At 34.1% G+C, this 23,428-nt stretch overlaps 2 protein-coding genes across 2 annotated transcripts; one reads left to right on the top strand and one right to left on the bottom strand.

Moving 5' to 3' along the window:
* Positions 1–383: 383 nt before the first annotated feature.
* On the top strand, positions 384–5,960 carry LOC142240101 (uncharacterized). The gene is made up of 4 exons (XM_075311817.1): positions 384–813; positions 898–1,851; positions 2,389–2,901; positions 5,803–5,960. The coding sequence occupies exons 1-4, from the start codon at positions 384–386 to the stop codon at positions 5,958–5,960; spliced, it is 2,055 nt and encodes a 684-aa protein (XP_075167932.1).
* Positions 5,961–14,746: 8,786 nt separating this feature from the next.
* Positions 14,747–22,181, bottom strand: LOC142240099 (dynein regulatory complex subunit 2). The gene is made up of 7 exons (XM_075311816.1): positions 22,047–22,181; positions 21,728–21,987; positions 21,548–21,606; positions 16,003–16,226; positions 15,511–15,903; positions 15,254–15,424; positions 14,747–15,172 (listed from the first exon to the last, which is right to left on the bottom strand). The coding sequence occupies exons 1-7, from the start codon at positions 22,179–22,181 to the stop codon at positions 14,747–14,749; spliced, it is 1,668 nt and encodes a 555-aa protein (XP_075167931.1).
* Between the last annotated feature and the right edge of the window lie 1,247 nt (positions 22,182–23,428).

Raw genomic sequence — 23,428 nt, 5'->3', positions numbered from 1 at the left:
AATCGTAAAGCTTTTGTCATTGGACAAAATAAATCGAATGACTTAGATGTTGTAGCTCGAAGAAAATGGGTGCATTTGTCTTCTTTCAAGCCGACAGTATCTGAGGAACAAATTGTAAATTATGTTTCTAGCAGTTTGCGAATTGGTAATGATCACATTCTTTGCCGTAAGCTTATAAAGAAAGATATTGACCTTTCGACGATACGAAGAGTTAGTTTTAAACTTGGCATAACGGAGACTTTTTATAATGAGCTATTTAAATCAGAAATGTGGCCTGAATATGTTAAAGTGCGGCCTTTTGAATTTTTTCGAAAGGATATATTGGCGAAGGAGCAAACTTAAACTGTCCTCTTACAAGCAAGCTAAAGTTTTATTTTCAAAATATGTCTGGCATGCGCACTAAAAGCCAGGATATTTTCTTTAACACCAGTCAGTGTATTTATGATGTGATCGTCTTGGTTGAAACCTGGTTAAACAGCGATTTCCATGATGAAGAATTCTTTGATGCCAGATTATTTCAAGTTTTCCGTAAGGATAGAGATACTATGAGTACTAATAACATGAGGGGTGGTGGTGTGCTTGTTGCTGTCCGTCGTGGTATAGCTGCTATGAGAGTAAATTTGCCCAATGATAACAGTTTATTGGATCAATTATGTATTACTATAAGTGGCCAATCTAATTTGACTGTGGTAGTTTCATACATTCCCCCTACAAGCTCCTATACTGTATATAATGAGCATATTCAGAATGTGAAACAAATTGCTGAAGAATGTCATCAAAATGAACTTGCTATTTTTGGTGACTTCAATCTAAGTAAGCTGATATGGACTACAATTCCTGACTCCCGGTTGTTATATGCAATGAATGTTAATACTTCAATTGAAATAAATTTTATAGATACACTTCTAAGTATAAATTTATGTCAGATAAATGGGTTTGTCAACTCTCTTAATCGTATTTTAGATCTAATTTTTATTAGTAGCAATTTACAATTCGATATTAGTAAATGTGAAATGCCTTTATCCATGCCAGATATGCATCATGTGGCTTTAGAAATTGATTTTGAATTTATAATGTTTCGTAAAATTAGTTCATCGTATTGTAATTATTTTTACCCTGATAATTGTAATTTTGAGATTTTAAATCAGGAGTTATTAGATTATAACTGGGCTGATGCGTTTAATGACAAATCAGTAGATGATTGCTATTTTTATTTTGTCAATAAAATTCAGATGCATACTAATAAATACTTGCGAGCTAGTAATGGTAAGGTGCATAAACTTCCATGGTACACGCCAGGATTGAAAAAGTTAAAGAATTTAAGGAATAAGTTCTACAAACTGTTTAAGAATTATAAAGATAATGTAAATTATGAGCGTTACAAATATTATTCGCGTGAATTTGATTACTTAAACAAGTTTCTATATAAGCAATACTTACTAGACTTTCAGAATAGGATCAAGGACAATCCTAAGTCTTTTTGGCAATATATAGACTCGAAAAAATCATTCAGTGAATACCCATCGTCGATGCATTTAGGTGATATTATTGTTAATGATTCTGTGGATTTAGCTAACTTATTCGCAACTTTCTTCGCATCAAATTTCAATGAGGAAGTTCACTACGATGATAGTACTTCTTACTTGGACCTTGTTGATGATTGTTTAGATTTTGGTTTCATTCAAATTAATGAGAGTGATATTTTGGATGCAATTGCATCCTTGAAAGCTTCACGCAAATTTGATGTTGATGGTTTATCTGCGTTTCTTTTACAAAAACTTGCTATTTCTGTCTGTTTACCGTTACGATTAATATTTAATAAATCATTACAATCGGGGTTATTTATCGATCGTTGGAAAATTTCTTTTGTAACTCCAATTTTTAAATCGGGAAATAAAACTGATATATCTAATTATAGGCCCATATCAAAATTGTCGAATGTTTCTAAAGTATTTGAACATGTTATGTATCGTTACATTTCTGCTGCTGTTAAGCCGATTTTATCTACTTACCAACATGGATTTGTAAGTGGCAGGTCTACAACAACGAATCTTTTATCATTTACTAATTTTTGCATAGATAGTTTCGAAAGGGGTTGCCAAGTAGATACTATTTTTCTTGATTTATCCAAGGCGTTTGACAAAGTCGATCATGATATATTGCTTGCGAAATTAGCAAGGATTGGATTTCATTCAAAATCATTAAAGTGGATTGGGTCATATTTATTCAATAGAGTGTACTTGGTGTCTATTGATGGCGTAAACTCTTATAATTATTTTGCGAAATCAGGGGTTCCACAGGGTAGTGTTCTGGGCCCATTATTATTTAATTTGTTCATAAATGATTTGCCTAAGAGCATTTCTTTTTCCAACACTTTGTTATATGCAGATGATTTAAAATTATTCAAGTGCGTCAATAGTTTATTAGATGCTATTCATCTTCAATGTGATTTAAATTCGATTGTGACTTGGTGTGAGATTAATCACTTGTCACTAAATGTTAGAAAATGTTTTTATGTATGTTTTAGTCGTCGTCACTCCCCAATGATATCTGAGTATTATGTTACCGATAATCGTGTTAGGCAGGTTAGTGAGATTTTAGATCTCGGCATTTTTTTCGATTCTAAATTATCATTTAATGCTCATATTGATTACATAATGCCAAAAGCCTATGCCCTTTTAGCTTTGATCAGACGACATAGTACAGAGTTTCAAGATCCTTATGTTCGCAAGACTTTGTACACTGCGCTTGTAAGGACAAAGTTAGAATATGCACAAATTGTTTGGAGCCCGTCGTGTAGTACGCATATTAATCGTATTGAACGTCTTCAGAAAAAATTTGTGAAGTTTTGCTTAAGTTCACTCAATTTTACTGAGCCAATTCCACTCTATGAGCATCGATGTAAATTGATACATTTGCCTACATTAAAAGATCGAAGACTTCTGCAATGCATTCTATTCTTATATAAAGTTATATGTGGCACTTTAGATTGTCCTTATATTTTTAGTAAAATAGGATTTCATGTACCATCCCGAAGATTAAGAAATTTTGAAGTTTTTCATGTTCCTTGTCATAGAACTAGCTACGCTATGAATGAGCCCATCACTAGATTTCTTACAGAATGTAATAGAATAAGTTTGCTATACGACGTAGACTTTTCTTTGAATATTAATCAATTTAAGAACTTGTTAAACACAATTTATTATTAAGCATTAGTCTGTAAGGAATATTTTCCCTAGACGAAATAAATAAATAAATAAATTTCAATTATTTTTTAATTGATTCAATTAAAAATTGAATTAATGTTGATTGCAAATCTCAAATAATTTTAATTAAAAATAGTAACTATTTTCAATTACTTTCTGAATTATCGTAGTATTTGATTAACAATTGATTGTTTGAAATAAAGTTTTAATTAAAAATTTAAAAAAAAAACGTTCATCACTTTTGTTAACTGACTTACGGCCATTTTCATGTAGCTCCGTTAGGCTTTAACTGCCAGTTAAAAGGAAGTAAGTTGCAAATTTCTTTCCTCCGGTTAACTTTAACTGAAAAATTTTCAGCAGTTAAATTCCTAACTGACATATGGAATATATAGACATGATGACAGATAGTTCCATAGAACGATTTAAAAGTTCGTTAGCTAACTTAGCACTAACGGAGATTCATGAAAATGGGGGTTAGTCTTCCGAATTCGATTAAAAAGTTAATTGTATCAATTATTATACCCTCCACCATAGGATGGGGGTATATTAACTTTGTCATTCCGCTTGTAACACGTCGAAATATTGCTCTAAGACCCCATAAAGTATATACATTCTGGGTCGTGATGAAATTCTGAGTCGATCTAAGCATGTCCGTCCGTCTGTTGAAATCACGCTAACTTCCGAACGAAACTTGACACAAGTAGTTGTTATTGATGTAGGTCGGATGGTATTGCAAATGGGCCATATCGGTCCACTTTTACGTATAGCCCCCATATAAAGGGACCCTCAGATTTGGCTTGATGAGCCTCTAACAGAAGCATATTTTATCCGATCTGACTGAAATTTGGTACATGGTGTTGGTATATGGACTCTAACAACCATGCAAACATTGGTCCACATCGGTCCATAATTATATGTAGCCCCCATATAAACCGATCCCCAGATTTGGCTTGCCGAGCCTCAAAGAGAAGCAAATTTCATCCGATCTTGCTGAAATTTGGTACATGGTGTTGGTATATTGTCTCTAACACCCATGCAAAAATTGGTCCACATTGGGCCATAATTATATATAGCCCCCATATAAACCGATCCCCAGCTTTGGCTTTGGTTGGTATATGGTCTCTAACATCCATGCAAAAATTGGTCCATATCGGTCTATAGTTATATATAGCCGATCTCCAATTACACAAAAATTGGTCCATATCGGTTCATAATCATGGTTGCCACTCGAGCTAAAAATAATCTACCAAAATTTTATTTCTATAGAAAATTTTGTTAAAATTTTATTTCTACAGAAAATTTTGTCATAATTTTGTTTCTATAGAAAATTTTGTCAGAATTTTATTTCTATAGAAAATTTTGTTAAAATTTTATTCGGTTCATAATCATGGTTACCACTCGAGTCAAAAATAATCTACCAAAATTTTATTTCTATAGAAAATTTTGTGAAAATTTTATTTCTATAGAAAATTTTGTCAAAATTTTACTTCTATAGAAAATTTTGGCGAAATTTTATTTCTATAGAAAATTTTGTTAAAATTTTAATAGAAAATTTTGTTAAAATTTGATTTCTATAGAAAAGGTTGTCAAAATGTTATTTCTATAGAAAATTTTGTGAAAATGTTATTTCTATAGAAAATTTTGTCAAAATTGTATGTCTATAGAAAATTTTGTCAAACTGAATTATATATGTATTTGATCGATCTTTTTTGATTTAATATATACCACGTATGGACTTACATACATTTTAGAAGACGGTGTTAGGAGGTTTTAAGATACCTTGCCATCGGCAAGCGTTACCGCAACTTAAGTAATTCAATTGTGGATGGCAGTGTTTAGAAGAAGTTTCTACGCAATCCATGGTGGAGGGTACATAAGCTTCGGCCTGGCCGAACTTACGGCCGTATATACTTGTTTTTTAATTAAATTCAACTTCAATTAACTTATTTGGTGATATTTTTTCTGTGTACTTACATATAAAATCTCTAAAACTTAAGACCTTCGATGTCATAGCTTTATACCGCCCCTTATGCTTGTAATTTACTTATAAGTCTAGATATGAAATAAATAAATAAACGCAGGGACGAAAGTTTTCAAAACTGTGTGTCCTAAATTTAATAAAAAAATATATGGAAGAGGTAGTTTTCGCTAATGTGGTATAAGAATTGACTGAATAGTCTAAGTGAGCCTGAAGTAAAGAGGACTGCCACTTAAACTTAATCTAATCTACCCCCCAAGAGTATCGAAACATTTCATTCCAATATCGGAAAATTTAAATAAAAAGAGACAATTCTCAGAATAAATCCCATTTTTATTATTAATGATACATTTATCAGAAGGGGTAGAACGTTAATCATTTATGCAAAACTCCACCACCATCATTGCGACATACATTTGCAGTAATCGTATTTATTCTTTTGAATACTTAAATAAAACATTATTTTGATCCTATTCATCAATTTGTCATTTGTTGTGCGTGAATTGCAATTCTCACAAGGACACACATGTCGTCTTCCAAAGAGTGATTGATTTATTGTTTCATTGTCAATCCAAGAATAGAAGGGAATACAAAACCCAATCGTGTCTCTCTTTCAAGGCCACCAAGAACAAAATTCTGCTGACATACAAATATCTGCAAAGTTTCCCACTAACTTCTGGGCAAATGATGATAGAAAGGCATTATTACCATCAAGTGTCATTGAGTATCACAAAGAAACTCATCAATACCAAGATGAGATCCAAAGACGAAATTGAAAGAAAACATCTGTAAAAAAAGCATTTTGAATAAGTAACGAGTTGTCATGGCATATGGATGATGGAATTGTGGATATTAGCATAGATTACCACCAAAACCAAGCCGAAGACTTACAAGGAATTATCTTGGAATAAATTTCGAATCATTAACATAAAATATACGATGAAAGAGAAAGTTTAATAAAAAATTGTAATTTGTTCTTGATTACTACAAAAGAATTCATCCATTGTATTAGTGACTCTACAATTGAGTTATTCTTTTGACAAAAACTTTATTCTATAGGCACAAAGTGTATTAACAGATGGAGTAGTTCGGAATATACGCCTCAGACAAAACTGAAACTATTTTCATGTCATAGCTTAATTCCTTAAATGTAATTTTAAGTGCCGTGTGGCTGATATATATTGAAACGAATTTAAGATTTCTAAACCGCTCGTCTGACAGCTGACAGATTTACTTCAGTGACAGTTCATTCTAATGTTTACAAATTTACAAAAACATTTTGATCTATTTGCATTCAGAAATAAAATTATTCGCAAAAGAATTTAAAATATGGTAGCTGGGAAAACACAAGTGGCTATCGTTGGGGTCCCTCAGCATTTAAATGTGAAAAAATCTTTATTTACACTCAGAAAATTTTACGTCGTAACTACAAGTAAATTCCATAATATTAAGTAGTTCAAAATTTTACTCACAGTTAGTTAAATTTAACTATTGATGAACAAAATTAACTCAGTGGAAGTAAATTGAACTTACGACCATTACCAGCAAAATGGTTAAGAACTCCCAATGGGTGCGTAAATGGACTGAAGCAAATATAATAATAGCGAGTACGTATTTTCTCCAACGAACGAAGAAGTTTCTCAGCGTTACTGAACTATTACGGTGCAATATTACGAAGTCTAGTTGGATAAAAATTATAAAAAATCTAATAAATGATTCTTAAGGATTTGTACTACAGAAGAGTAAGTGGTTTGTACTAAATATAATATGACATGTAGAAATGGGGATCCTCCCCCTTGAGGTCTCCTTGCTCCAAGTCACCAGGTGGTCTAGGAAATCCGCAACATTAAATTTTTCGTTTTCAAAAAATGTATTATTTAGTTAATTATTTACTTCTGAACAGTTAAATTTGAACTTGACAAAAGTTACAACAAATTACTAGCCGATAGGAAAATGTTGAACTTACTATGGGTACATGCTTTTTTAGCGACATACGAAGTTCAATATTAACACTGGTTAGTTAAAAATAACTCGCTAATGGGTTCACTCTTCTCTGAGTATAGGTCGAAAACCTTTGTTGTTAGTACCTGTCTCATTTAATATCATTATTTATTATGGTTTTAAATTCTTTAATAAAAACTAAATAAATAAAATAAAATCTTTAGTTTCTTGTAGCATTGATTGTAGACGTTAACAACACCGGGAATGACCCGAAAAGTGAAAAGAAACATAGATCGAAATCTAAGCTGCAGTGGACGAAAACTTGCTCGTGACCTGAATTTATCTCGAGAACGGAAGAATGCAACACATATTGACATGTGAGCTTCAACTAAAGCCATTGAAGTTCCTAAAAGTGCAAGACCTCACCGATTCACAAAAACAAAAAAATTTTCTGGAAAGCAGTGTAGCCAGTATTTTTGGTGTTCCGAGGACGCTTTTGTCCCCAAAAATCACCGACAAATTCCTCAAAAAAAAATCCCAATAAATTATTTACAAGTTTTTATGAAAAACTTATGCTGCAGAAAATCATGAAAAACTTTAAAGATTGAAAATAATATAAAATTTTTGTAACACCAGCTTGCGTGCTACAATAAGAACAAGATTTCGAAACACAAAATCAGGAAAACGGCGATCGTTTTCCAAATGCTCGAAAAATAAACTTAAAAAAAAATATTCATATAATCTCATGTGTAGAAAATTTTATTTATGCATAGGTATGTATACAATATTTTTATAATATTAAATTGAGCCGACGGGCTTTTTGGGCAGCAAATAAATCAATGACTTCTTCAGTCGGCACATTTATTCGGCGATGAACCGACATTAATGCCAATCCATTGAGTCTACTCTCGCTAGTCGAATTTCTAAGATACGTCTTTAATCTCTTCATTGTTGAAAATGAACGTTCGGATGAGCACGTAGTAACTGCAGAGATGGAAAATGCAGTACGAAAGTACTTTTTTCAATACTTTTTCACCCCGGTCAGTACCGTAGTACCCCCGCGAATGATTTAGTACCTTTTGTGTGGACATTTTTGAGTCGATATCAGATTTATGGTACAATAGCTTTGGCAAAATATTTTAATATTTTGAGAAAGTCTTTTATCAATCTTATTTGCTAATAGTCTTTTACAAATATGGCAAAACAGACATGTTCATGTGGGAAGAAAATCTCGATTTTGTAAAAGACATAGTCAAAAACAGGATTTTATTGAACTTCAAGAATGTTTTAGTCGAAAAAATAATGCGATTCTATATTATCGATTTTTTATTTCGATAGAAAATGTTGTCAAAATTTTATTTCTAAATAGAATTTTTGAAAAATTTTATTTTTATAGAAAATTTTGTCAACATTTTATTTCAATTGAAAAGTTTGTAAAAATTTTATTTCTATAGGAAATTTTTGCAAAATTTTATTTCTATAGAAAAAATTTTGGAAATTTTTTTTCTAAAGAATTTTTTTGCAAAATTTTATTTCTATAGAAAATTTTTGCAAAATTTTATTTATATAGAAAATTTTGTCAAAATTTTATTTTCTTTAAAATTCAGTCAGTTTGATCCCCCTCATCCCCCCCCCCCCATGAATACGGCCTTGCCCTTAGGAGGTTTTTAAGCGCAACCCAGCAAAAAAGCGTCGTCAAAAATGTAATGAAAATTTTCATTTTCGATTCGGAAGTGGTGCAAAATTGCCACAGAAGCGATGAATTTAACATGGGTTTGTCATAGGACGGATGTCCTCCATTTCTACAGCCGTTGAACTGAATTTGCATCGCTTCCTTAGGTGTGATCCGATTTCAGTGTTTTGGATGTGAATTAAAAAATTCTGTGATACTTTACAAACTATTTATTTTTTTATATTGTTTTTTTATGAATTTTTATACTGTTTTTAACGTATTTGAAATAAAAATACGTATTAAAAATATGACAAAAGGGAGTTATAAAAAATTAAATTAAAAGAACTTCCTGTGTGGGTAAAATAAAGAGCATATTTGGGAGGACATTTTTGGAAGTGCTTTTAAAGTTGTTTCTTTAGAACAACTTCCACATTTTTTGCTGGCAAGGTGAACCTTCTTCATCATTTTCATATTTATGGTATATATTGTCTAAATCAATATTTAACACTGATGTGAGGGCAGAATTTAGGCCCAAGACCTCACGAAATAATTTCAAAATTGTAGAAAAATATCTTAGCTTCGCTGAGTAAGCCCAAATGCTCCAATTTCCACACTATTGTTTGCCGTGGAATACAAAGAAACAGAATTTTCATTTTTTTCAATTTTGACATTTGCTGTGCTTATTATACCCACCACCATAGAATGGTGATGGGGGTATAATAAGTTTGTCATTCCGTTTGTAACGTATATATATTCTTGATCAGGGAGAAATTCTAAGACGATATAGCCATGTCTGTCGGTCTGTCTGTCTGGCTGTCTGTCTGTTGTAATCACGCTACAGTATTCAATAATAAAGCAATCGTGCTGAAATTTCGCACAAACTCGTCTTTTGTCTGCAGGCAGGTCAAGTTCGAAGATGGGCTATATCGCTCCAAGTTTTGATATAGTCCCCATATAAACCGACCTCCCGATTTGGGGTCTTGGGCTTATAAAAACCTTAGTTTCTATCCAATTTGCCTGAAAATGGAAATCTAGAGGTATTTTATGACCACAAAGAGGTGTGCCAAAAATGGTGAGTATCGGTCCAGGTTTTGGTATAGCCCCCATATAGACCGATCTCCAGTTTTAACTTCTTGGCCGTTTAAAATCTGTAGTTTTAATCCGATTTTCCTGAAATTGGAAATCTAGAGGTATTTTATGACCACAAAGAGGTGTGCCAAAAATGGTGAGTATCGGTCCATGTTTTGGTATATCCCCCATATAGACCGATCTCCCGATATGGGGTCTTGGGCTTATAGAATCCGTAGTTTTTATCCAATTTGCCTGAAATTGGAAATCTAGAGGTATTTCGGAACCCTAAAGAGGTGTGCTGAAAATGATTAGTATCGGACCATTTTTTTATATAGCCCCCATATAGACCGATCTCCAGTTTTTTTTCTTGGGCTTATGGAAACCGTAGTTTTTATCCAACTTGCCTTGAATTGGAAATCTAGAGGTATTTATAGTTTCCAGTTAAAAAGGTATGCCGAAAATGGTGAGTATAGGTCCATGTTTTGATATAGCCATCAGATAGACCGATCTCCCGATATTACTTTTTGGGCTTCTAGAAACCGTAATTGTTGTCCACTTTGCCTGAAATCGAAAATCTGTAGGTTTTTAGGAATATAAATAGGTGTGCAAGAAATGATTTTATTTTTTAGGCTTCTAGAATCCATAGTTTTTATCTAATTTGCCTGAAATGAGAAATCTAGAGGTATCTTAGGACCTTAAATATGAAAGCCGAAAATGGCGTGTATTGGTCCATGTTTTGGTTTATCTCCCAAATAGACCGATCTCCCGATTTTACTTCTTGGGCTTTTAGAAACCATAGGTTTTATCAAATTTGCATGAAACTTTAAATCTAGAAGTATTTTAGGAACATAACGAGGTGTGCCGAAAATGGTGAATATCGGTCCATGTGCACTGATAATGAAAATTGCTTGAAACTGAATTATAGTTTCCAGATTTTACTTCTGGTAATCATTTAAATAATGGGGGTAAAAATCTACAGATGTTAGATTTTAAATCATGGCGTTATTTCATCGTTTTCTTGCACACTTGCACACGATGTTTATGATTCCTCTAAAACTCAAACAAATATGGTTCTTATAAATCCAGAATCTGATCTAGTCTTCATAGGTAAAATCTTTGAATTTATCTTCGGGAAGTGTACTGGTTGAACTGATCTGCTTGTCACCAAATCCCTCTGAAATTTTCACAGGAAACGATAATATTCGATTCATGGTGGTGGGTATTTAAGATTCGGCCCGGCCGAACTTACTACTTTATATACTTGTTTTTGAATAAAATTAACTTCATTTATTTGATGATAACAAAAATGCCCATAAAATCCCCAAATTTATGGAAATTCCCCAACAAATCCACAAAGACCACCAACTCAAAAATTTCGTCCCCATTCACGAAAGAATTTCTCCAATTTGGGGGAAATCCCCAATACAGGCGACCACTTATACCACTTCTGGGAATTTTACCATTGCTGACTTTTTATATCCTAAGATACACTGTGGCAACACCCAGAAGGAGACGAGATAGACACATGGTGTATTTGTCAAAAATGCTCAGGGTGGGCTCCTGGTTCGATATAGCCATGCCCGTCTGTCCGTGAACACATTTTTGTAATCAAAGTCTAGGTCGCAGTTTTAGTCCAATCATCTTCAAATTTGGCACAAGTATGTGTTTTGGCGCAGATTGATTTTGGAAGAAATCGCTAATTAGCTTATATTTCTGCACAAGAAGAACAATTAGAACTATAGTCAAGTGTGCCAAATTTTATTGAAATCGTTTCAGATTTAGATATAGCTCCTATATATATATTTCGCCCGATATGGACTAATACGGTCCCAGAAGCCCGAGTTTTACCCCAATTTGGTTGAAATTTTGCACAGGGAGTAGAATTAGCATTGTAGCTAAGCGTGCCAAATTTGGTTGAAATCGGTTCAAATTTAGATATAGCTCCCATATATATGTTTTTCTGATTTCGACAAAAATGGTCCAAATACCAACATTTTCTTTGTAAAATCGCCACTGCTTAGTCGAAAAGTTGTAAAAATGACTTTAATTTTCCTAAACTTCTAATACATATATATCGAGCGATAAATCATAAATAAACTTTTGCGAAGTTTCCTTAAAATTACTTCAGATTTAAATGTTTCCCATATTTTTTTTACTAACATTGTGTTCCACCCTAGGGCATTAGCCGACTTAAATTTTGAGTCATAGATTTTGTAGAAGTCTATAATATTCTGTCCAGAGCGAGTGATATTTAAATGTATGTATTCGGGACAAACCTTTATATATAGCCCCTAACACATTTTGGTTTTTAGACGAAACTTGGATTGAGCCCATGGCCCTTTGTTGCAAGGCTGGTATGTTAATCATTGCACCTCTGTAGCTCCCAACATTCTTATTAGCATCTAACAATTTTACAAAGGTCTTAACATTACTGGGACCTAGCTCACTATCTGTCAATGAATACACAATCGTGGCGTTTCTAGACATCGAAAGGACATTCAATAACGTGCATCCGAGCTCGATATTAAATGGACTGGCGACTCTGCATGTTGATCCAGGTATACTTAGGCTGTTAGACGAACTTCCAATGAGGAGACGCATTTCAGCATACAAAGGAATGTGAACAGAGGCACTCCCCAAGGAGGAGTTCTATCACCTCTTCTTTAGAATGTTGCTATAAACAACCTTCTGGTTTCCCTAGAAAAAGAAAGGATAAAAGTGGTGGCATACGCAGACGATGTGGCTCTAGCAATCAGGGGAAAATTCCCATCCAGGTTTAGATAAAGTTCAGCGTATAGCGTGCTTGTGTATCTCAGGCGCATTCAGTAAGACAGGAACAGATTCCCTTAATGTCATGCTGCATCTATTGCCTTTAGACATTTTGGCCAAAAAGTCAGCTGCAACAACGGCTGTGCGGTTGCGCGAGCTATCGCTGTGGTCGGAAAAAATATACGGTCACAGTTCGGTTCTCAAAATAATACCAGATATGCCTAAAACGTAGTGGATTACACTCTGGCGAAACCACTTTTCGACAAGAAGTGGGTTTCGGAGTATATTCTAAAGATCTGGAAATTCGAATAGCGAAAAGAGACGGCTGAGCAGTACAATATTCACCTAAAATGGGTGCCTGGCCATAGGAACATACCGGGAAACTGTGAAGCAGATGAGTTAGCAAGGCTAGGAACTACCTTACATATTCCAAGGGAACTAGAATCTGTTGTTATACCTCTGGCTACCTGTATGTTCTTACTGCGTGAGAAGGTTGTTACGATGGGTAATGTCCCCTGGGAGAATTGCAAAGGTTGTAAGGCCACGTTTACCCAAGACGTCAGATATCACTCCTGATATCTGATATAACGGGTCGCTTTCTGATAGGCGAATTTGCAAAAACTATTGGTGCGAAGTATAATGACAACTGTATGAGCTGTCATGATGCGAAGGAAAAGGAATGAATTAAACACCTCTTGTATGTGTGTCCTGCATTTTGTGTAAGGCGTAAGCGAATTTTAGGGGCATATAGCTTTATATTACTGGCGGACCTGGGAAACGTTAACTTAAGCAGTCTGTTAATGTTTTTGGAACAATCTGGTTGTTTCAACAAAAGAAAATAATAGAGAAGGTTCAGTGGTTAAAACTAGAAGTGCCCATATGTAATAGGTACTTTTAGTTAAATGTGGTATAACAATGGACTGAATAGTCTATAATAGTGGGCTGCCACTTCAACCTAACCTAACTGGGACCTAATGCATTTCTTTTCACGAACTATAGAAAAATTTAAGAGCCATAAGTCTCCCCATTATGAGGCTTACTTAATTCAACTTAAAATTCCATAATCATTAAACAAGGTTTTATGAGATACTTTTTTCATATTTTCATGTGTTTCGGGTTTTTTGTTGTTCTTTGTAACGACAAAAGGAAGTTAACAATAATGTCTTTTTATCATGGAAGAGAATAGCATTTCAGTTTGTTTTGTCATGACCTCAAGCCATTGAAGAAGCATGAAGAAAACAAAGAAGAAAAACACAAACCGACGCATATCCTTATTTCGTCCTGGGTAAACAAAGCACCCAGGTACGACATTGTGACCATCATTATTAAATATAAAATATATATATTATTTCCTCAATTCGTTACAGTTGTCATTGTATTTATGATGAGAAGGAGGGAGATTGTGGGAGGTGCAGAGTCGTTCGTGGTTGGCCTATGTCATATTCCTCCAAAAAAAAAAAAAAAACGCACCAAACAAAAGCATATCACTTTGCTTGTGGTCCTGGGGAAATGCTCTTTTAATGACCCCTCCACCCCGGCACCTTTCCCAGAGCCCTCTACAATTGCTCCAAATGATAAATTTCGATAACATTAAATTTATATTTGCTTTTATTGTTTGACACATATTTGATGGAAGGACATCAAATAAAAGTCATCATTCCCAGCTACTGTTGGATGGTCACGAATTCTTCGACAGCTTGCATTATGGCAAGCGACTCACCCTGTCAACCTGAATATCCGGCAAGAGCAAAGTGCTTAACTATCAGAAAAAAACATCAGAAACCACCACCATCACCCCCAACCAATTGATATCGGATGATAATACAAAAGAAGGAAAAAAAAAAATAAAAACTCAGGAAAAAATTATGATTTTTTATGGGAAAAATTTACAAGAATCATTTTTTACAATGACCACCAAAACTGAAAGTGCAAAGAGAAAAGAAAGACCAAGGGTATAAGAAAACAGATGATGGTAATAAAAAAAATCTTTGACTCCCGGAGTCGGAATATTGGACCCTCCAATAAGTTTTACTTTATGCCATGTGTTTTTGTTTTTTTTTTTTTTTTTGATAAATTTCTCTGCAATGACTTTATGGTTATAATATAAATTCAATGTTTTATTGCAATAATTTTGGCCAATTTTGGTTTTCCTCTGGCCAATATTCTTGAACGCACAGCAGTTGTAAAATTTGCCTCTGTTATACAGGATGTGGTATGGGGACGTTGTGGTTTGGGCTGACGTCCTCCCATAGTTACATCAGCCGATTGACATTGTTGGCGTTGTTGATCCAAATCGATACGTTCGACACGTTCAATACGCATACTGCTTGGCCTTTTGGCCAAATAATCATTTACATGGGTATTGATGCCATTACTGATATTGAGACTCATTAAACGTTCCTCCAGCTCGGACTTTAAGCGTTCGTTTTCAAGTTCCAATGCACGTTTACGTTGGGTCAAACAGACCAAATCGATTTTCACATTATTGACACGTTTCCAGAAATCTTCCATTAATTGCCAATTGCAAAAGCTTTCCTAAGGGAAGCATTTAAAAAAAATTGTTTATTTTTTTAGAATTTTTTTTTTTGAAAACAAGAAAAATGTTTGTCATACCGCTTTTAATTCCTCTGGCACTTGGCTATATTGTTCGGCTTCATTCTCAAACATTACCTTGCTAATGGGAGGTAAACCCAAGGGTAAAATCTTTTCTTTTTCTGTTTCAAATTTTCGGCATACGGTAACCAATTGCAGCATGGTATTACCTTTTTCATATAAGCTCTTTAAATTCTTTAATTATAAACAAAAAGAGTTATGGTTATAAGCATCACTCTCTTTCTCTCATCTTTGTCTCATTTTGTTTCCTCTTAACTCACCTTTACTGCCTTATAACTCTCTACACTCATCATTTTAAATTTCTCTTCATTTTCCATCATTTCCTCATCTATTCTCTCTTTAAGTTCATTGTGTTTGGTGCCCATGTATTCCTTGAGATCTTTCAAATGTTTCAGTCTCACTTCACTCTTATCTTCTGCATCGGCTAGTGTAAGCTTTAGCGAAGCCAATTGATTACTGGCCTTTTCAATCTCATAGCAATACTCTCTTGTTTGATTGGTATACTCTTCATCTCTCTCCTTCAAATCCATGTAGTCAGCATAGAATCCCTCAGTATGTTGAACATATTCAGCAAGCGCTTGTTGATATTCACCCCAAAGTTTTTCCAACTTTTGCTCTCCTTTCTCAGTGATATCTTCAATGCGAAGTTGCATCTGTAATTTTTGTAGCATTTTTCAATTATTTCCTCAGAGTTTTTAGTAAAGCTATACGGTATTACCTAAGTGGTCTTTTTCTAATGTCATCTTACTCACCGTTGCCTTAATATCATCCAATTTAGCCAAATATCGTTCATGGGCCTCATTTCTTTGATTCTCATTTTTCTCCTCCAATTGATAATAGACATTTTCCAATTGCTCATGAGTTCGAACTCGTAAACTTTGCATTTTATTAAAATCCTCATTGAATTCTTGTAACATGGATTCTCGTTCCCTATCGTAATTGTCCTTGAAAAAGGTCAAACGTTGCTGTTGGATATCTACGAATAGAAAAGCCGTATGGTGCCCATTATTCTCGAAGATTCAAAGTCGTCTCGGAAACGGCTGAATCTGGTAGCTTTCAGAGAATATAGAAAATGATAGGATACTAGATTTTTGATGCCTTGCAGGAGACCTCCTCCTTGCCGGACTTTTGGAACTAAACATTTTGGTGCTCTATTTTTTTTAATTAGCCAGAAAATTTATTTATTTATTTACTTGAAAAATTCATGAAAGGCAAATGGGACTAACGTTGGATACATCATTATTGATATTAAGGCGGATACGAGGACCTTTCCCTTGCATCAAAGCTGCTGAACTTCACCAATTGACTTAATTTTTCAATTATTATAAAAATAGGCATTGTGGACAAAAAAGGTCTTGCGATTTGTTAATATCTTGGTGAGGAAGTGGTCTTCCACCTTGCCGAATTTTTGGTCCTTCTCCTTTTTCCAGATATATGTTTGCCGATTAAAGAGAAGTTTCAAAGGAAACTTGTACAGAATTTTTGAGATAGTTGCACGATGAGCCCCTTCTCCCTGCCAGTTTTTTTGTTATTAACCAAAATAATTGAACCAATTTACTTCAAATCTTCCAGGATCACATAGAAAGTTCCTGCAGTGGTATTAGGGTTGGTTGTTGGAAAAGGTGAGAGGTGATAATTAAGAACAATGGTTAAATGAAGGTTTAGCGTATTGTGAAATGACATTCGGACCCGGCTATGTAAAGGAGCGTCCTTATCATTAACTATAGAATCAAGCTGCACTCATGGATAAGAGCGAAATTAAATTCCTGTGGTATCACAATGGACAGAATAGTCTACACCCTCAAAAAAATCGCTTCTGTAACATATACCCCAAAAACATTTTGCTTCAAGCTTATATATTTTCAGGATTTGTCCAAACAAAATATTGTTTGTATTGTTCAAACATATTATGTTACACCTTAGGGCATACACTGGTAGAAAAAAATTTTTATGAAGTTTTCTTAGTGTGGATATATTTTTAAGAAGTCAATTGGTTAATTCCATTATTTTACTTGCAGCATACTCTCTAGGTCTCTCTTTCTAAACACATATATGTTTATAGGTTATTTCTAAATGAATATATGTTTGCATCTAAGCATATTATATTTTATTTTATGTCCCAAACATAATATGTTCTAACATATTAACATATATTAAACATTTTATGCTAGTTTATGAACATTATATGCTTGCACTTAAAAATATTGTGTTAAAAAAATTGAGTTTCAAACATATAATATTTACACCCAAACATATGAAAAAGAGTCTTTTTCGTCCGTGTATGTAACCTAACATAATCTAAAGATCCCACACGGACGAAAAAAGACTGTATTTCATATGTTTGGGTATAAAAATTATATGCTTGGAACTCAAATTTTTTAACACAATATTTTTAAGTGCAAGCATATAATGCTCATAAACTAGCATAATATTTTTGGGTCATATATGTTAATATGTTAGAACATATTATATTTGGAACATAAAATGTTTGTAAATATAATATGCTTGGATCCAAATATATATTAGTTTAGAAATATCCTATAAACATATATCTGTGTAGAAATACAGACCTAGAGAGTATGCTGCAAGTAAAAGAATGGAAGTATCCAATTGGCGCCTTAAAAATATATCCACACAAAGAAAATTTCATTAAAATTTTTTTCTACAATACCAACAGTATTTTGTTTGGACCAATCCTGAAAATATATATGCTTGAAACAAAATGTGTTTAGGGGATATGTTACAGAAGCTATTTTTTTTGAGGGTGCACCACGTAATGATAAAAACAATTTGGTTTCCTCTATTTTACTTGAGATGTGACTCGGGTTGCTACGCTAAGGTAAGTCGATTAAGTGATTCAGGATCAGGGTTCCTACCGAATTCCGGTAACAATCAACATAATGGACGATTTTCTCAAGAAATTATTGAGAATGTGCCCAATTTTTAAGAAATCTGGTCGGGGAGAAATTTACCCTTTACTCGATACTAAATTGACCCCACTGATCTTGCGACTAAAAAGTCCGATCATGAGAAGCTGTCTGCGCGATGGGTGCCGCATTTCTTAGCTTTCCGTCTGTCCAGGGATCCGGAGCGGAGCAAGCCCTTTTTTAGCCGGAGCGGGAGCGGAGCGGAGCGGGAGCAGAGCGGGAGCGGCATTTCTAAAATCCGGAGCGGAGCGGTTTCCAAATGAAAAACCGCTCCGCTCCGAATAAAATATTACTTGAATGAAATGTGTAACTTTGAAATTACACTGTGTAGGTAATTTCAAATTTAGCTAGTACTTAGCGTAGTGTGAGTAAACGTTTAAAATGTACGATAAGTATTTTTGTACGTACGTACATTGGGGAAAACAGAACGTGTTTTTTAGTAATTGTTTTCAAAAACGGCAAATGTCAAAATATATCTCTAGCATGTGTTGTAAAAGTAACAACAGTACTTTCGATCAATTTCATCCCGTATTACTATAAAGATGTTTGTAATGAACGTCATATAAATGCAATTAAACGATCTTATTTATATTTAATTTTTTAGTTTTCTACACTGAAAAAAATATTGTCGTGAAGTCAAAGATTTCATGGCCTTAGAATAAGAATGCAAATTTTGCTTAACATGGAAGACGCATTTCTCTAAAATAAAGTTTTTTCCTTGTCCAAAAGTCAATAAACTTTTGAATGAAGTTGTAATGTCCTTATAATTAAGTGATTTTACTTAAAAATGTATATCATAACATGAAAGATAAAATTTTTGAGGTAAGGTCAACGTGACTTTAATAATTAAGAAAAATTCTTTAAAATTAATAAAATTGTCTTTAAATTTGTTTCCTTTTTGCATCTTGCCTACAAAGCAAAAAATCGTTAAAAAATAAGACATGTTCTTCAACACTTTATTTTAAAGACGCTTTTTACTTGAAACATAGCATAATTTCTACTGGAAGTCGAATCTTAATATGGAAAAAAAATAACTCGTTAACTCGTTTTTAAAGGATTTTGATAACAACTGACGAAAAAAATCTAAAAAAATAAAAAATTAACATTTGCTTCCTAGAAGCAAGTACATAACCCCCAAATTTAAAAGAGAATTATGTCTTTAAAGTATCCTTACTTGTATTCTCCGCCTCTTTGGCTCGGAATTAATATCCAAACTGTTAAAGTAAAGACAAAATCTTTGGAACCGGGCATGCTTTTTTCAGTGTAAGGACATTCATATTTGCTTTACTATTGTACTATATCCTAGCATTCTCTTATTTCTGATATTAGTTCTCGAAAATTTAATTAAAACTATGGATAGTTTCAATTTTGGTTGAAAAATGTGCGCATATACATTTATTATACAATAAAGGGGAAAAAAAGCGAAATTAGGTAACACTAGATCTGAGTAAGAATATTCGTAGGTATACCACGGACTGATGTCGATGGAGGTTGTTGCAAACATAAACATACACACACACACACACACACACATTACATATATAACAAAACCTCTTCTCTACGTCTGTTGCAAAACAAAAAAAAAAAACTTTCGGAGAGTAGTACTTCTACTCTGTGTATAGACTTTCAATTCCAATCAGCGTTGCCGTTTTGGTCTGATCGGAACAAAATTGGTCCAAAAGATTTCTAATTTTTAAATTTGGTCCGATGGTCAGACCAAACAGAATTTGGTCCATTTTGGTCCATTTTCATAAATTTTATAGTAGATGGTGCACCGCAAAGAATATTGTCGGGAGGCCAAATATTTCACCTGCTTAAAATACGAATTTTGCTTAGAATAGAAGACGTATTTCTCTGAAAAAAAGTTTTTCCTTGTCTAAAAGTCTCTAAACTTTTCAACGAAATCTGTATATCCTTATAGCTAAGTGATTCGACATAAAAATGTGTATCCTAACATGAATGCAAATTTCGTTTTAATGAAGTCAAAATGGATTTAATATTTCTGAAAAAATCTTCAAAATTAATAAAATGTTTCAACACATTGTTTTAAAGTCATTATACCCTAAACCACATAGTGGTTAGGGTATAATAAGTTTGATCTGCCAAAAAATGTGCCTACAAGAAATATTGATTTTAGACCCCATAAAATATATACCGATCGACTCAGAATCACCTCCTGAGTCGATCTAGCGCTTGGTGTCCGTCCGTCCATCCGTCCGTCTGTCCATGTATTTGTTGTTCACAGGATTTCGGTCGCAATTATTATCCGATTTTGATGAAATTTGGTACAGGGAGTTTTTTTGGGCACAAGGACGAACGTTATTGAATTTGGAAGAAATCGGATCAAATTTAGATATAGCTCCCATATATATGTATTGCCCGATTTCGACAAATGGGGTCACGTTGCACTTTTTTACTAACCGATCGTCGTCAAATTTAGCACAAAATAATCTTCTGTATCACCCTTTAAGTCTGAAAATTTCATCGAAATCGGTTCAGATTTAGATATAGGTCCCATATATATGTATCGCCCGATTTTGCCAAATTATGTCATAAAACCCTTATTTATCAACCGATCTTACTCAAAGTTGGCGAAATGTAATCTTCTATAGCACTAACTATATGTGCGAAAAATCATCGAAATCGGTTCAGATTTAGCTATAGCTCCCATATATGTACCGCCCGATTTTTCTAAATAAAATAAAACTCAATTGAACAAATAATACAATGTTTGTACTATAATTTTCTCGAAGAGGAGCGGAGCGATTTTTTTTTCTCGGAGCGGAGCGGTTTTTTTTCTCCGGAGCGGGAGCGGAGCGGAGCGAAAAAATGGACCGCTCCGGATCCCTGTCTGTCCATGTGTGGAAAGCTCTCGGAGTGATGTTTACCGAATATGTAACCGGCGAACGTGTTCTGAAGAAGGCGAACATTATCCCATCATCGTGGTGCAATGGTTAGCATGCCCGCCTTGCATACACAAGGCCGTGGGTTCGAATCCTGTTTCGACCGAATACCAAAAAGTTTTTCAGCGGTGGATTATACCACCTCAGTAATGCTGGTGACATTTCTGAGGGTTTCAAAACTTCTCTAAGTGGTTTCACTGCAATGCGGAACGCCGTTCGGACTCGGCTATAAAAAGGAGGTCCCTTGTCATTGAGCTTAACATGGAATCGGGTAGCACTCAGTAATAAGAGAGAAGTTCACCAATGTGGTATCACAATGGACTGAATAGTCTAAGTGAGCCTTATACATCGGGTTGCCACCTAGCCTAACCTAACCTTTTATACACATAACACAAGTTTTTGTCTTGAGTTAAAAATCCCTATTTTAACCTATAGGTTATGGTGTTCCGTTGAAACTAGGATATTACCCCGCGTCCTTTGTATCCAAGGCGGTTCGAATTGACCACTATTGCTAAATTTTGGAATACTGTAAAGGGATAGCGATAGACAGGAAGATAAACATGATCCCATCGTCTTATAATTTTCGATTTTTCAAAAACCGTATTATACATGGAAAAGTGCCCTCTATGAACTTTTTTACAAATTACAACCTACTCATAAAATGTTGCAGCATTTCCATATGGGTCTGTGAGCTATTATCATGTTGACTATGGGCCACCTCCAAATCGTGTAAAAGGCGTTTGATGACACTATCCTTGTGATCCAACATATCCTTGCTATATTTCTCCATATCAATGATTTCTTTACGCAATTCCTGGCATTTCACCTGACGCAATATCGAACGCCATTCTTGATTGATTTTGGCCATATTGAGACGGCTGAAAGCCTCTTCACGTTTCAATTTATTCTAAAATTTAATAGAAGAAAATAGTTAAAGATGCCAATGCCATACCAAATAGTTTATACCTTCATATACATGGATATCAATTGCATTTTACGTCTGCGGGCCTCTTCCTCTATATCGGCCCTCATCTGTAAATATCTGGCCCTTTCCTCCTCGGACATTTTTGCCAATTTATTTCCTTTGCCTTTTTTACCCATCGTTTGAGATTTTTTTGTTTTGCTCTTCTTTAGATTTCCTTGATTTTTCGCCTTTTCTTTTAAGGAGATAAATTCTTTGCACCTTCTGTCTTAAGTTTATTACAATCGAACCGAAAGTTTCTAGCGTAAAAGGATTTATCCTACACTGCCACCCTGGCCGCAGTCCTTTTTACTTTGGCTGGGGGAGTGTTTAAGAAGGAAAATTTATGTTTACGATAGGAAAGCGTAAACTTGGTTACTTATCATGGTTACGTTGACAACCTGGGTCACCGGTTGTTCGTTGTTAATTTATGGATGGTAAATAAAATGGGTGCGAGAAAAGGATAACCAACCGTGTGTGAGCGGGTGATTCACTTCATGCGATTAAGGTAGTTTTCGAAACTCTTTTTCATATATGGACTGATAATAATGGCTCTTAGGCATCCAACTTGTGGATGTGCACAAAAAAAAGGTATTTGGTATGTCCTTTTGGGGTTTGCTTAAAGATGCTTACAGTCTTTCGGTGGCACTTTGTAAAATATTTTTCTGCTGGTGAAAGTGTTAACAAATGCCTTAAGGAGTAATTTTTGTGAAGGCACTTAAAAAGGAGCTTTCGTGAGAAACTATTTTTGGGGGCAACGTGATAAATGCGTTATAATCGCCTATTCATATTTTGGAAAAGGATACCCTCTTTTAAAAATGTAAGCTTTTAAATTAATTAAATTTAACTAGCTAGAGAAATGGGATCACCATTACCCCAATAAACAAGGATTGTAAGGAAGTGTATGTAAATACAAGTTTTTGTGCCTACTAGGGAAAAAGGCAACTTAACTATGTGAATTGAAATAATTTTTAATCCTTTTGAAACTTTTTTTGAGGACATTGAGAGGTAATAATGAATTATCATTACTTTAGCAACATATACAATGAAAAACACGATATTAACCTGAGGGAAAATTATTTTCAAATACACAAATACAAAAATATAGTATCCTGAGATCAAAGATTTCATATCCTTAATATACGAATGCAAATTTTGCTTAGCATAGAAGACGCATTTCTCTAATATAAAGATTTTTTCCTTGTCCAAAAGTCGATAAACTTTTCAATGAAGTCGTATTGTCCTTATAATTAAGTGATTTCACTTAAAAATGGGTATCATAACAAGAAAGAAAAATTGTTTGGAGGAAGGTCAACTTGACTTAAAAAATTCGGAAAAATTCTTTAAAATTAATGAAATTGTCTTTAAATTTGTTGTCTTTTTGCAT

The sequence above is a fragment of the Haematobia irritans genome, chromosome 5 (assembly GCF_050003625.1).
Source record: "Haematobia irritans isolate KBUSLIRL chromosome 5, ASM5000362v1, whole genome shotgun sequence".
In the NCBI taxonomy this organism is placed as follows: Eukaryota; Metazoa; Arthropoda; class Insecta; order Diptera; family Muscidae; genus Haematobia; species Haematobia irritans.
This window is presented reverse-complemented; position numbering and strand designations above follow the sequence as displayed.

Coding starts and splice junctions, on each gene's coding strand:
- LOC142240099 (XM_075311816.1), bottom strand. CDS start 22,181: ATGGGTAAAAAAGGCAAAGGAAATAAATTGGCAAAAATGTCCGAGGAG. Junction 21,988..22,046: donor TGATATCCATGTATATGAAG/GTATAAACTATT, acceptor ATTAAATTTTAG/AATAAATTGAAACGTGAAGA. Junction 15,904..16,002: donor TGGATGATATTAAGGCAACG/GTGAGTAAGATG, acceptor CAAAAATTACAG/ATGCAACTTCGCATTGAAGA.
- LOC142240101 (XM_075311817.1), top strand. CDS start 384: ATGTCTGGCATGCGCACTAAAAGCCAGGATATTTTCTTTAACACCAGT. Junction 1,852..2,388: donor ATCGGGGTTATTTATCGATC/GTTGGAAAATTT, acceptor TGTTATATGCAG/ATGATTTAAAATTATTCAAG. Junction 2,902..5,802: donor TCCACTCTATGAGCATCGAT/GTAAATTGATAC, acceptor CTCTCTTTCAAG/GCCACCAAGAACAAAATTCT.